Consider the following 14,550-nt stretch of genomic DNA (forward strand, 5'->3'; position numbering starts at 1 on the left):
AGGGACTTTTGGATAAGCACATGGTTATGTGGGATATGGATAATGTTTGGCACAGACATTGTGGGCCGAAGGGCCTGTTCACGTGCTGGCCAGTTCCATATTCTATGTTCTATGATTAATACGTTTTTCCATTTATTACCATATTCATCCAGCCCTTTAAACATTTTCATTTGTTTCTGGCATCCATCAAATTGTACTTTATATTTACTCTTTTGGATTCCATTTATTTGTTCATTATTTTCTTTCTTTCAAATCTGTGCTGATTTTCTTCTTTAAATATTCTATCTAAGAGTGACTTGTACTTTAATCATCTTTTAACTTTCTATCTTTTGGTCCTTGAGTGGAAAGTATTGGGTCAGTTTGAATACGTGGAGCAATGGCTTTCAACTTAGACACTTCATCACTGCCTGAATCAGACCTATCTGACAGTAATTGTGAGATATGCCAGTCATTTCCTCGAGCTAAAGACAAGGAAAAGAAAAACAAACACCAAATGCATGGGTTCTACTCCTTGGACTTGTCAACTGCTGTCTCAGATCAAGTAGATGACAATTCATTTGAGATCACGCTCCTACTCATCTTAACACATTTTGTTGTTATAGAATCATAGAATTAAACAGTGCAGAAACAGGCCCTTCGGTCCAACATGCTCACGCCAACCAACATGCCCCATCTCCACTAGCCCCACTTGCCCGAGTTAGGCCCATATCCTTCTCAATCTATCCCATCCATGCACTTGACTAAATGTTTCTTAAACGTTGTGATAGTACCTTCCTCAATTATCACCTCTGGCAGCTCATTCCATACATCCACCACCTTTTGTGTAAAAAAGGTTATCCCTGAGGTTCCTATTAAATCTTCCTCCCCTCATCTTAAACCTATATCCTTTGGTTCTTGATTCCTCTCTCTGGGCAAAAGACTGTGCATTTACCCAATCTTTTCCTCTCATGATTTTGTACACCTTCATAAAATCACACCTTATCCTCCTGCTCTCTAAGAAATAAAGTCCAAGCCTGCTCAACTTCTCCCTATAACTCAGGCCCTCGAGTCCTGGCAATATTCATGTAAATCGTCTCTGCATCCTTTCCAGCTTGACACCATCTTTCCTACAACATGGTGACCTAAACTTAATTTGGTTTGGTTTTTTTCAACTCAAAGTGTTAACTCCATTTCTTTTTCTACAGCTAGTAATCAGCTTCCGAGTCTTTCCAGTGTTTTCTGTTTTATTTCAGATTTCCAGCATCTACAACATTTTGCTTTTGTATCACTTTTGTATTTCTGTTCTGCTAGAATGCGTAGACTGTCCCTCTGACTCCCCCACACCCACAGAAGACCTAATTCATTCCATTTTGGAGACGTGGAAAACTGCCTGCCCACCTGCTCCTATGCTCCCTCGGCTTGTGTTCCTGTGCATGCCTTCAGCACCTAAGCTCAAGGGTATTTCCATTTCTCCTTCAATGCAGACTTTGCCTTCAATTTTTCATTTTCCTCCCAATATGGGTCCTCTTCTCCTTCAACTTCCCCATAGTTTATCAGCTGCCTAAATTCCTTTAAGTTGACCTGTAGGAAAGCTTTAGGTGGATCGTAGAGAAATTTTCAGTGACGTTAAAAATGAAGTCAGGGTTAATTATCCTTGTATATGTTGAGGGTGCAACGTTGTCATTGACATTCACCCATAACTGTCCTTGAACCAGGATCTATCCACTGGTGGACAGAGACAAGTTGGGCTGAATGGCCTATTTCCAAGCTGCACCATTTCACGATTCCTGCAATATTGGAGTGCTTCTGGTGAAGTTAATGCCACTCTGCGCTTGGGTAAGGAGATCCTAATCTGATGAAGGAATGGCAACATAATTCCAAATCAACATGGTATGCGACATGGAGGGGAACCTGCAAATAGCCTTATGCCTGTTGCCTTTGCCCTTCCTGCAGGAATTGCTGTTGCTGCTGACAGAATCGTAATAGTTTCATGTTGCATCAAACTTGGTTGAAATTCTATTTCATTTTCCTGAAGATCCACATTTGTATATGTTTGGTGTTTAAAGCAAACCGCTGGAAAAAACGGTTTGGACCGAGAAGCATCCGTGAAGAGTGGGGTGGCACCGTGGCACAGTGGTAGAGTTGCTGCCTTACAGCACCAGAGACCAGTGTTCGATCCTGACTACCAGTGCTATCTGTAGGGAGTTTTCACGTTCTCCCCGTGACCTGCGTGGTTTTCCCCGGGTGCTCCGGCTTCTCCCCACACTCCAAGGACATACATGTTTGTATGTGAATTGGCTTGGTAAAATTATAAGCGGTTTCTGTGTGTAGGATAGTGTCAATGTGTGGGGATTGCTGGTAGACGCAGACTCGGTGGGCCGAAGGACCTGTTTCCGTGCTGTATCTCTAAACTAAACCAACTAAACTAAACTGTCCTAAAAGAGGGATTCTCCATGTTTCAGGTTGAGACCCTGCATCAGGATTGAGAGTGCACAGGAAAGGTAGGCAGTATAGCCACAAAGCTAGATACCTGTATTCAGGTAAAGTAGCCCGTATAGCCCCACAGCTGTACAGCTGTATATAGGAAAGGTGCCCAGTGTAGCCACATTAAAGGCAAGAGAATGATTTTGAGAGGGAAAGAAATATTAGCCATGATTGAATGGCAGAGTAGACTTGATGGGCCGAATGGCCTAATTCTACTCCTACAACTTATGAACCATTGCAGAGATCAATAAATAACTCATGGAATGTGATTTACATAGGAACAGATCAATTATCTGTTAGAATAACAGAAGGACAGTCAGTATATAGAGGGGTAGGCAGTATTTAGAAGTGGCTATCTCCATTGTGCACTCACAGCCTCAAGGTAGAGTCTCTAAGGTAGAGTGTGTATAAAATCATGAGAGAAATAGATCGGGTAGATGCACAGAATCTCTTGTCCAGAGTAGGAAATCAAGGACCAGAGGACATAGGTTCAAGGTGAAGGGGAAAAGATTGAATAGGAATCTGAAGGGTAACTTCTTCACATAAAGGGTGGTGGGTATATGAAACAAGCTGCCAGAGGAGGTAGTTGAGGCTGGGACTATCCCAACATTTAAGAAACAGAGGGATATGGACAAAGCGCAGACAGGTGGGAATAGCGTAGCTGGGACATGTTGGCCGGTGTGGGCAAGTTGGGCCGAAGGGCTTGTTTCCACACTGTATCACTCTTATGACTCTCAACCCAAAGCATGACTTTCCACTTGCCTGTACAGATGCTGCTTGACCTGCTGAGTTCTGTCAGCAGTTTATTGTTTGCTTCTGATTCCAGCAATTTGCAGTCGTTCTGTCTCCTTAGATATTTAATGTTGTTTGATTGTATCATGTATTGCTCGGTAATGTGGCTTATTGTCCACAGAACTACCAGTTTGTTTATCCTGCTGAATATATTTATGTTTTGATTCTTTTCATGATGTGAAATTTTTTTGTATTTATATTAACATTGTTGGTCTACTTATCTCCACCAACTATCAGAATGATACCATCTGGATGCAGCAGAGCATAATGAATCTGTAATTGGACAGATCTCTCAACAAGATAACAATCTAGAGAGCAGGATATGTTTTCAGGAACTGGGCGGCTGGAAGGATCCTGAATAAAAAAGTAATACTTATCCAAGAGAGAGAGCAATCCTATTGAATGCCGTGTTCAAATATTTAAGTTTGTTTAGTGAGAATTTTGCTAAAATTGCATTGTTCTGAAATTAGTGTTGATGTTATGACACTTAATTTTACTATATTCATGTATCATTGATCTGTTTTTCAACTCATTTCATGAGTTATTTATTGATCTCTGTAATAGCTCATAAGTTATAGGAGTAAAATAACTACATTCGGCCCATCAAGTCTACCCCGCCTTTCAATCGTGGCTGATATATCTTTCCCCCTCAACCCCATTCTCTTGCCTTCTCCCCATAACCTCCATACTAATCAGAGAATCTATCAATCTCTGCCTTAAAAATATCCATTGACTTGGCCTCCACCACCGTCTGTGGCAATGAATTCCACATATTCCCCATCCTCGGACTAAAGAAATTCCTCCTCATCTCCTTTCTTAATGTACATCCATTTATTCTGAGGCTATGGCCTCTGGTCCTTGACTCTCCCACTAATGGAAATATCCTCTCCACATCCACTCTAGCTAGGCCTTTCACTATTCGGTAAGTTTCCATGAGGACCCCACTCATCCTTCTAAACTCCAGCGAGTACAGGCCCAGTGCCTGTCAAACACTTATCATATGTTAACCCATGCATTCCCAGCAGAAGTTAGGACACTGTGCCACAAAATGATGCTGTAGAAGATTTGGTTCCCTATCCTCATCCCAAACATACCCCTAACCTCCCAAACTCTTCCAGCCCTGTGCACCCAATGGTTGCCAAACAAATGCTTGTGAGCCTTCTCAACCCCTATAATTCAGATCTAGGCTTACCAGTGTGCCTTGGGCAACAAGTATAATGTGGTTTCAACTGCAGACAATGAGGTAGAAAATGATAGTCACTCATAAAAGTCATAGAAACAGTTTACATTTGCAAGGTAGTGAAATGACTTGCAAATGGGCCGCCTCTCTGCTATAAAGGACAGCATAAAACGTACCAGGCAGAGCCAAAGCCCCAATGATTCTGAATAAATTAATCCTCACCTTGACTTTCCTGATGACATTAGCCCCAGTTGATGGAGCAGAGACTGGGCCTGCTGGATTTCAGGCCCATTTGCCCTCAGCTCATCAACAGATTCCAGGCAGGATGGAAGCAAATATTAATTGATAAGCTCTCCTTTCCCAATCCCCAGATCCTTCACTTAACTGCATCACCTCCTCCTTTAATGATACAAAGGAATAAATGATGTGAGTCTCAAAATCACTTCAGCAGTCAACATGGTGCTTCTTGTCGTATCTTTCAGGTAGGAAGATCATTTCTTTCAGTGAGTAAATTGCAATTCAGCTGCATCTGGTTGTTTTTCAAGAGGATGAAAGCATGCTGCCTCACTAGCAACATTAATAAAAATACCCAAGGATTGACAGATAAATGGGACTTACCGCAACCAAATTCATCTTCCGCTAAAGAGCAGTCGGGGACTCCGTCACACCTGAGCAACGACGGGATACATTTCCTGTTGAAACATTGGAATTCTTTATCTTCACATAGATCCTGAGGCGGCAAGGTTCCCGGACGCAGTGTCGAGCAATTTGATTCATCGCTTCCATCTGCACAATCTTCTTCACCGTCACAGACCCAGGACTGGTGAACACACAGCTGCATATCCTGGCACTGCAAGGAGTCAGGGGAACATGTCGCTGTCAGAAGCGGAGGTAGTTCTGTGAGGAGAGGGGAAACAATGAGGAAGTGCAAGGATGAAATGCCTCAGGTATAAACATATCCCTTAGGTTGTGTTCTTCAGTAACCATCTCTAAGTAGATACAGTGCCCTCCAGGTCAGGCAGCAGCTCGGGAGAGAAGGAATGGGTGACGTTTCGGGTCGAGACCCTTCTTGAAACCTGACCTGCTGAGTTACTCCAGCATTTTGTGAAAATTCCTTCTCTCCCGAGATGCTGCCTGACCTGCTGAGTTTCTCCAGCATTTTGTGAAAAATGAAGAAGGGTCTCGACCCGAAACGTCACCCATTCCTTCTCTCCCGAGATGCTGCCTGACCTGCTGAGTTACTCCAGCATTTTGTGAATAAATCGATTTGTACCAGCATCTGCAGTTATTTTCTTATACTACAGTGCCCTCTATAATGTTTGGAACAAAAACCAAACATTATTTATTTGCCTCTGTACTCCACAATTTGAGATTTGCAATAGAAAAAAATCACATGTGGTTAAAGTGCACATTGTCAGATTTTAATGAAGGCCATTTTTATACATTTTGGTTTCACCATGTAGAAATTACAGCAGTGTTTATACATAGACCCCTATTTCAAGGCACCATAATGTTTGGGACACAGCAATGTCATGTAAATGAAAGTAGTCCTGTTTAGTATTTTGGTGCATATTCTTTGCATGCAATGACTGCTTGAAGTCTGCGATGACATCACCAGTTGGTGGGTGTCTTCTTTGGTGATGCTCTGCCAGGCCTGGATTGCAGCCATCTTTAGCTTATGCTTGTTTTGGGGGCTAGTCCCCTGAAGAGGTTTCTCTTCAACTTATAAAAGGCATGTTCAATTGGGTTCAGATCGGGTGATTGACTTGGCCCCTCAAGAATTGACCATTTTTTAACTTTGAAAAACTCCTTTATATTATTGCTTTAGCAGTATGTTTGGGATCATTGTCTTGCTGTAGAATGAACCGCTGGCCAATGAGTTTTGAGGTATTTGTTTGAACTTGAGCAGATAGGATGTGTCTATACACTTCAGATTTCATTATGCTACTACGATCAGCAGTTGTATCATCAATGAAGATAAGTGAGCCAGTACCTTCAGCAGCCATACATGCCCAGGCCATAACACCTCCACCACCGTGTTTCACAGATGAGATGGTATGCTTTGGATCTTGGGCAGTTCCTGCTCTCCTCCATACTTTGCTCTTGCCATCACTCTGATCTAAGTTAATCTTCATCTCATCTGTCCACAAGACCTTTTTCCAGAACTGTGGTTGCTCTTTTAGGTACTTCTTGGCAAACTGTAATGCGGTCATCTTATTTTTGCGGCTAATCAGTGGTTTGCATCTTGCAGTGAAGCCTCTGTATTTCTGTTCCTGAAGTCTTCTGCGGACAGTGGTCATTGACAAATTCACACCTGACTCCTGAAGAGTGTTTCTGATCTGTCGTACAGGTGTTTGGGGATTTTTCTTTATGTAAGAGAGAATTCTTCTGCCATCAGCTGTGGAGGTCTTCCTTGCCCTGCCAGTCCCTTTGTGATTAGTAAGCTCACCAGTGCTCTCTTTCTTCTTAATGATGTTCCAAACAGTTGATTTTGGTAAGCCTAAGGTTTGGCTGATGTCTCTAACAGTTTTATTCTTGTTTCTCAGTCTCATAATGGCTTAATTGAATTTAAAAATTGACTTAATTGAGGTAAAAGATAAGCGGACAGAAAGGAAACGGGTGGCCACTAGCCAGCGTAGCAGTAGGCAGGTAGTGCAGGAGTCCCCTGCGGTCATCTCCCTCCTAAACAGATATACCATTTTGGATACTGTTGGGGGAGATGGCTCATCAGGGGAAGGCAGCAGCAGCCAAGTTCATGGCACCGTGGGTGGCTCTGCGGCAAAAGAGGGGAGGAAAAGAGTGGAAGGGCTATAGTGATAGGGGATTCAATTGTAAGGGGAATAGATAGGTGTTTCTGCGGCCGCAAACGAGACTCCAGGATGGTATGTTGCCTCCCTGGTGCAAGGGTCAGGGATATCTCTGAGCGGCTGCAGGACATTCTGAAGGGGGAGGGTGAGCAGCCAGTTGTCGTGGTGCATGTTGGCACCAACGATTTAGGTAAAAAACGGGATGAGGTCCTACAAGGTGAATTTAGAGAGCTAGGAGATAAACTAAAAAGTAGGACCTCAAAGGTAATAATCTCTGGATTACTACCAGTGCCACGTGCTAGTCAGAGTAGGAATAGGAGGATATTTCAGATGAATACGTGGCTTGAAAAATGGTGCAAGGGGGAGGGATTCAAATTTTTAGGACATTGGAACCAGTTCTGGGAGAGGTGGGACCAGTACAAACAGGACGGTCTGCACCTGAGCTGGAATGGAACCAATGTCCTAGGGGGAGTGTTTGCTAGTGCTGTCGGGGAGGATTTAAACTAATGTGGCAGGGGGATGGGAGCAGGAGCAGAGAGACAGAGGGGTGTAAAATGAGGGTAGAAGCAACAGGTAGCAAGGTGAAAAGTAAAAGTGGTAGGCAGACAAATCCAGGGCAAAAATCAAAAAGGGCCACTTTTCAACATAATTGTATAAGGGGTAAGAGAGTTGTAAAAACAAGCCTGAAGGCGTTGTGTCTCAATGCAAGGAGTATACGTAATAAGGTGGATGAATTAAATGTGGAGATAGTTATTAATGATTATGATATAGTTGGGATTACGGAGACATGGCTCCAGGGTGACCAAGGCTGGGAGCTCAACATCCAGGGATATTCTATATTCAGGCGGGATAGACAGAAAGGAAAAGGAGGTGGGGTAGCGTTGCTGGTTAGAGAGGAGATTAACGCAATGGAAAGGAAGGACATTAGCTCGGAGGAAGTGGAATCGATATGGGTAGAGCTACGAAACACTAAGGGGCAGAAAACGCTAGTGGGAGTTGTGTACAGGCCACCTAACAGCAGTAGTGAGGTTGGGGATGGCATCAAGCAGGAAATTAGAAATGCGTGCACTAAAGGTGCAGCAGTTATAATGGGTGACTTCAACCTACATATAGATTGTGTGAACCAAACTGGCAGGGGTGCTGAGGAAGAGGATTTCTTGGAATGTTTGAGAGATGGTTTTCTAAACCAACATGTCGAGGAACCAACGAGAGAACAGGCCATTCTAGACTGGGTATTGAGTAATGAGGAAGGGTTAGTTAGCAGTCTTGTTGTGCGAGGCCCCTTGGGCAAGAGTGATCATAATATGGTAGAGTTCTTCATTAGGATGGAGAGTGACAAAGTCGATTCAGAAACAAGTGTCCTGAACTTAAAGAAAGGTAACTTTGAGGGTATGAGGCGTGAATTGTCCAAGATAGACTGGCGATTGATGCTGAAAGGGTTGACGGTGGACATGCAATGGAAGGCATTTAAAGGTCGCATGGATGAACTACAACAAGTGTTCATCCCAGTTTGGCAAAAGAACAAACCAGGAAAGGTAGTGCATCCGTGGCTAACAAGGGAAATCAAGGATAGTATTAAAACAAAAGATGAAGCATACAAATTAGCCAGAAAAAGTAGCATACCAGAGGACTGGGAGAAATTCAGAGTCCAGCAGAGGAGGACAAAGGGCTTAATTAGGAAAGGGAAAATAGACTATGAGGGAAAACTGGCAAGGAACATAAAAACAGACTGCAAAAGCTTTTATAGATATGTCAAGAGAAAAAGATTAGTTAAGGCAAATGTAGTTCCCTTGCAGTCGGAAACAGGTAAATTGATCATAGGGAACAAGGAGATGGCAGACCAATTGAACAAATACTTTGGTTCTGTCTTCACTAAGGAAGACATAAACCATCTGCCGGAAATAGCGGGGGACCGGTGGTCTAATGAGATGGAGGAACTGAGGGAAATCCAGGTTAGTCGGGAAGTGGTGTTAGGTAAATTAAATGGATTAAAGGCAGATAAATCCCCAGGGCCAGATAGGCTGCATCCCAGAGTGCTTAAGGAAGTAGCCTCAGAAATAGTGGATGCATTAGTGATAATTTTTCAAAACTCTTTAGATTCTGGAGTAGTTCCTGAGGACTGGAGGATAGCTAATGTAACCCCACTTTTTAAAAAGGGAGGGAGAGAGAAAACGGGGAATTATAGACCAGTTAGCCTAATATCGGTAGTGGGGAAAATGCTAGAGTCAGTTATTAAAGATGTGATAGCATCACAGTTGGAAAGTGGTGAAATCATCGGACAAAGTCAGCATGGATTTACCAAAGGCAAATCATGTCTGACGAATTTCGAGGATGTAACTAGTAGAGTGGATAAGGGAGAACCAGTCGATGTGTTATATCTGGACTTTCAGAAGACTTTCGACAAGGTCCCACATAGGAGATTGGTGTACAAACTTAAAGCACACGGTATTGAGGGTTCAGTTTTGAGGTGGATAGAAAATTGGTTGGCGGACAAGAAGCAAAGAGTAGGAATAAACGGGTCCTTTTCGGAATGGCAGGCAGTGACTAGTGGGGTACCGCAAGGCTCAGTGCTGGGACCCCAGTTATTTACAGTGTCTATTAATAATTTGGACGAGGGAATTGAATGCAACATCTCTAAGTTTGCGGATGACACGAAGCTGGGTGGCAGTGTTAGCTGCGAGGAGTATGCTAGGAGGCTGCAGAGTGACTTGGATAGATTAGGCGAGTGGGCAAATGCATGGCAGATGCAATATAATGTGGATAAATGTGAGGTTATCCACTTTGGCGGCAAGAACAGGAAAGCAGAGTATTACCTGAATGGTGACCGATTGGGAGAAGGGGAGATGCAACGTGACCTGGGTGTCATGGTGCACCAGTCATTGAAAGCAAGCATGCAGGTGCAGCAGGCAGTGAAGAAAGAGAATGGTATGTTGGCATTCATAGCAAGAGGATTTGAGTTTAGGAGCAGGGAGGTTCTGCTGCAGTTGTACATGGGCCTTGGTGAGACTGCACCTGGAGTATTGTGTGCAGTTTTGGTCTCCTAACCTGAGGAAAGACGTTCTTGCCTTAGAGGGAGTACAGAGAAGGTTCACCAGATTAATCCCTGGGATGGCGGGACTTGCATATGAGGAAAGACTGGATAGACTGGGCTTGTACTCGCTGGAATTTAGAAGACTGAGGGGGGATCTTATAGAAACATATAAAATTCTTAAGGGGTTGGAGAGGCTAGATGTGGGAAGATTGTTCCCGATGTTGGGGGAGTCCAGAACCAGGGGTCACAGCTTAAGGATAAGGGGGAAGTCTTTTAGGACCGAGATGAGAAAACATTTCTTCACACAGAGAGTGGTGAGTCTGTGGAATTCTCTGCCACAGAAGGTAGTTGAGGCCAGTTCATTGGCTATATTTAAGAGGGAGTTAGATGTGGCCCTTTTTGCTAAAGGGATCAGGGGGTATGGAGAGAAGGCAGGTACAGGCTACTGAGCTGGATGATCAGCCATGATCATATTGCATGGCGGTGCAGGCTCGAAGGGCCGAATGGCCTACTCCTGCACCTATTTTCTGTTTCTATGTTTCATTGGCACAACTTTGGTCCTCAAGTTGATAAACAGCAATAAAAGTTTCCAAAGGTGATGGAAAGACTGGAGGAAAGACCAGGTGCTGAGAGCTCTCTTATACCTGCTTGAAGGAGGCAATTAAACACACCTGAGCAATTACATACACCTGTGAAGACATGTGTCCCAAACATTATGGTGCCCTGAAATTGGGGGGGGGGGGGACTATTTATAAACACTGCTGTAATTTCTACATGGTGAAACCAAAATGTATAAAAATGGCCTTTAATAAAATCAGACAATGTGCACTTTAACCACATATGATATTTTCTATTACAAATCTCAAATTGTGGAGTACAGAGGCAAATAAATAAATGATGGGTCTTTGTCCCAAACATTATGGAGGGCACTGTAATTGTGGAAGATAGTGATTAGAATTGTTCTGTCATCACACAACTCTGCTAAATTTCAATCGATTGACTTCAACGAGGAAAAGGCTTTCTTCAGCACATGGGCTGATATAGGCTGCTTTGCAGCATTAAAATATCTGCACTTTATTGATACTGAGGGATGAAGCCCTTTTGTCCCCATGTCTCTTTCAAATAGTCAGCACGCATGCGCCTTATCACCTGATCTATCCTAAGCTTTCTCCATCTGCAAAGATGCAACATGGATACAACGTCCAATGCAAAAATGTTTGAACTTGGAGCAGCGAAAAGCTTCACACACAAATCTCTGACAGTAATCTCCTGCTACTATAAAAGGTAGGGGAAATCCAAAGTAGCCCAATCAAAAGTAGAAATGCTGGAAGAACTCAGCCAGTAAAAGTAGCATCTGTAGAAAGAGAAACCAATGAATGTTTTGGGTCAGGAACCCTTTATCAGGCGAAAAGTGGAGAGTTTTCAAAGTGGGGTTGGGGACAGGAGTGAAGTGCAAGGGAGAAGACCAGATGGAGAAAGGTTAAGATAGATCAGGTGATAAGGAGCATGCGTGCTGACAATTTGAAAGAGAAATGGGGACAAATGGACATATGCTTGATGATGAGTGAGCAGTTTACCTGAATTTGGAGAGTCCATTCATCATTCCTGAAGTGCCCAGACAGATGATAGGATGTTGTCCCTCTAGTTTTGGCAGCAGTATGGCAGTGGAGGAGGCCACAGACAGACAACTTGGGTGAAGCCGTGCACCTGCACTTCTTCCAATGTACACTACTGCATTTGATATTTACAATGTGATCTCCTCCACACTGGAGAAACCAAACCGATTAAGTGGTCGCTTTGCATCTATACTCAGTCCATAGAGGTGCACCTGCTGTGTGCCACTTTTATTCCTAGCTATATATGACATCCTACACTACCAAAGTGAGACTGAACATAAATGTGAAGAACAACATCTCATCTTTCATCTTGGTCTTTTGCAACCTTCTGGAATGGACTTGGATTCTCCAAGTTCGTTTCTTCATCGCTCGATTTCACCCGTATACTGGGCGGATACATGGCAGATACATGGCAGATGCAGTTTAATGTAGATAAGTGTGAGGTTATTCACTTTGGAAGTAAGAATAGAAAGGCAGATTATTATCTGAATGGTGTCAAGTTAGGAGGAGGGGATGTTCAACGAGATCTGGGTGTCCTAGTGCATCAGTCACTGAAAGGAAGCATGCAGGTACAGCAGGCAGTGAAGAAAGCCAATGGAATGTTGGCCTTCATAACAAGAGGAGTTGAGTATAGGAGCAAAGAGGTCCTTCTACAGTTGTACCGGGCCCTGGTGAGACCGCACCTGGAGTACTGTTTGCAGTTTTGGTCTCCAAATTTGAGGAAGGATATTCTTGCTATTGAGGGCGTGCAGCGTAGGTTCACTAGGTTAATTCCCGGAATGGCGGGACTGTCGTATGTTGAAAGGCTGGAGCAATTAGGCTTGTATACACTGGAATTTAGAAGGATGAGGGGGGATCTTATTGAAACATATAAGATAATTAGGGGATTGGACACATTAGAGGCAGGAAACATGTTCCCAATGTTGGGGGAGTCCAGAACAAGGGGCCACAGTTTAAGAATAAGGGGTAGGCCATTTAGAACGGAGATGAGGAAGAACTTTTTCAGTCAGAGAGTGGTGAAGGTGTGGAATTCTCTGCCTCAGAAGGCAGTGGAGGCCAGTTCGTTGGATGCTTTCAAGAGAGAGCTGGATAGAGCTCTTAAGGATAGCGGAGTGAGGGGGTATGGGGAGAAGGCAGGAACGGGGAACTGATTGAGAGTGATCAGCCATGATCGCATTGAATGGCGGTGCTGGCTCGAAGGGCTGAATGGCCTACTCCTGCACCTATTGTCTATTGTCTATTAAATGGCCTACCCCTTATTCTTAAACAGTGACCCTGGTTCTGGACTCCCCCAACATTGGGAAGTTTTTTTCCTGCATGTAGCCTGTCCAATCCCTTGACTTTTATATGTTTCTATAACATCCCCTCTCATCCGAGATCCCAGTGACCTCTGTAAATTGCCCCGAGTGTGTAGGGAGTGGATAAGATAGTGATGCATTGAACTAGTGTGAATGGTGATCGATGGTTGGCATGGACTAATTGGGCCGAAGGGCCTGTTTTGCATGCTGTGTCTGTAAACAAAACATTTCACTCCTCCTCCGGCCCCTGCTTTGAAAACTATAAACCCTCCATTCTCCCCAGTTCTGAAGGATTACAAACCCGAGACCTTAACGGCCTTCTCTTTCCACGAATGTTGCTTGTCTAGCTGAGACTTTTATGCGTTTCTGTTTTTGCTTCAGATTCAAGCATCTGCGGTTATATTTGTTCTTCAGTTACCTCATCATTCTATTTAGCCAGAGGTTGGTCTGAGCCTATTTTTTGAAAACTATCCATTACCACATTTCAAAAGCTCTTGCGTGTATTCGGGTGAAAAGCCTCTTTTAATATCCAAAACAGGTTCCTAAACTTCTAATTTCCATTCAAGGCTGGAACTTGCCTGGGCATGAATTGTGCAGATGTCATGTTATGACTAATTAGTGTCTCTGAAAATGGTGACCATGCATCTGGGTATAACACTTTCAATTAACCTATGGGAACTGTAAACTGGATGAGCAGGTTTAGAGATTTTTTTTCTTCTGTTTCTGGGCAGGAGCATTTTGCATATAGAGTCATTGAGTCATAGAGTGATACAGTGTGGAAACAGGCCCTTCGGCCTAACTCGCCCACATCAACCAACAATGTCCCAGCTACACTAGTCCCACTTGCCTGCGCTTGGTCCATATCACTCCAAACCTGTCCTATCCTGTTGTTTCTTAAACAATGGAATAGTCCCAGCATCAACAACCTCTCTGGCAGCTTGTTCCATACACCCCCTACCATTTGTGTGAAAAAGGTACCCCTCAGATACCCCTATTAAATGTTTTTCCCTTCACCTTGAACCCATGTCCTCTGGTCATCGATTCCCCTACTCTGGGCATAAGACTCTGTGCATCTACCCGATCTATTCCTCTCATGATTTTGGAGACCTCCATAAGATCTCCCCTCATCCTCCTGTGCTCCATGGAATAGAGACCCAGCCTTCTCAACCTCTCCCTATAGCTCACACCCTCTAGTCCTGGCAACATCCTTGTAAATCTTTTCTGAACCATTTCAAGCTTGACAATATTGGAGTATTTGTTTCACATTTCAGACCACGGCTCATTAAGACAAAAAACATGACGTAAAACTATTTGATGCAAGATTCAGGGTTTTTTCCAGGAAAGCTACCATTTGCCTTCAAAG

At 43.6% G+C, this 14,550-nt stretch overlaps 1 protein-coding gene across 1 annotated transcript in view; it reads right to left on the bottom strand.

Moving 5' to 3' along the window:
* malrd1 (MAM and LDL receptor class A domain containing 1) overlaps positions 1–14,550 on the bottom strand; it is a 261,497-nt gene that overhangs the window by 31,034 nt on the left and 215,913 nt on the right. The window contains exon 28 of the mRNA XM_078427721.1: positions 5,054–5,332. Coding sequence (XP_078283847.1) covers positions 5,054–5,332 — 279 coding nt within the window. The remainder of the gene's footprint in view (positions 1–5,053; positions 5,333–14,550) is intronic.

The sequence above is a fragment of the Rhinoraja longicauda genome, chromosome 2 (assembly GCF_053455715.1).
Source record: "Rhinoraja longicauda isolate Sanriku21f chromosome 2, sRhiLon1.1, whole genome shotgun sequence".
In the NCBI taxonomy this organism is placed as follows: Eukaryota; Metazoa; Chordata; class Chondrichthyes; order Rajiformes; family Arhynchobatidae; genus Rhinoraja; species Rhinoraja longicauda.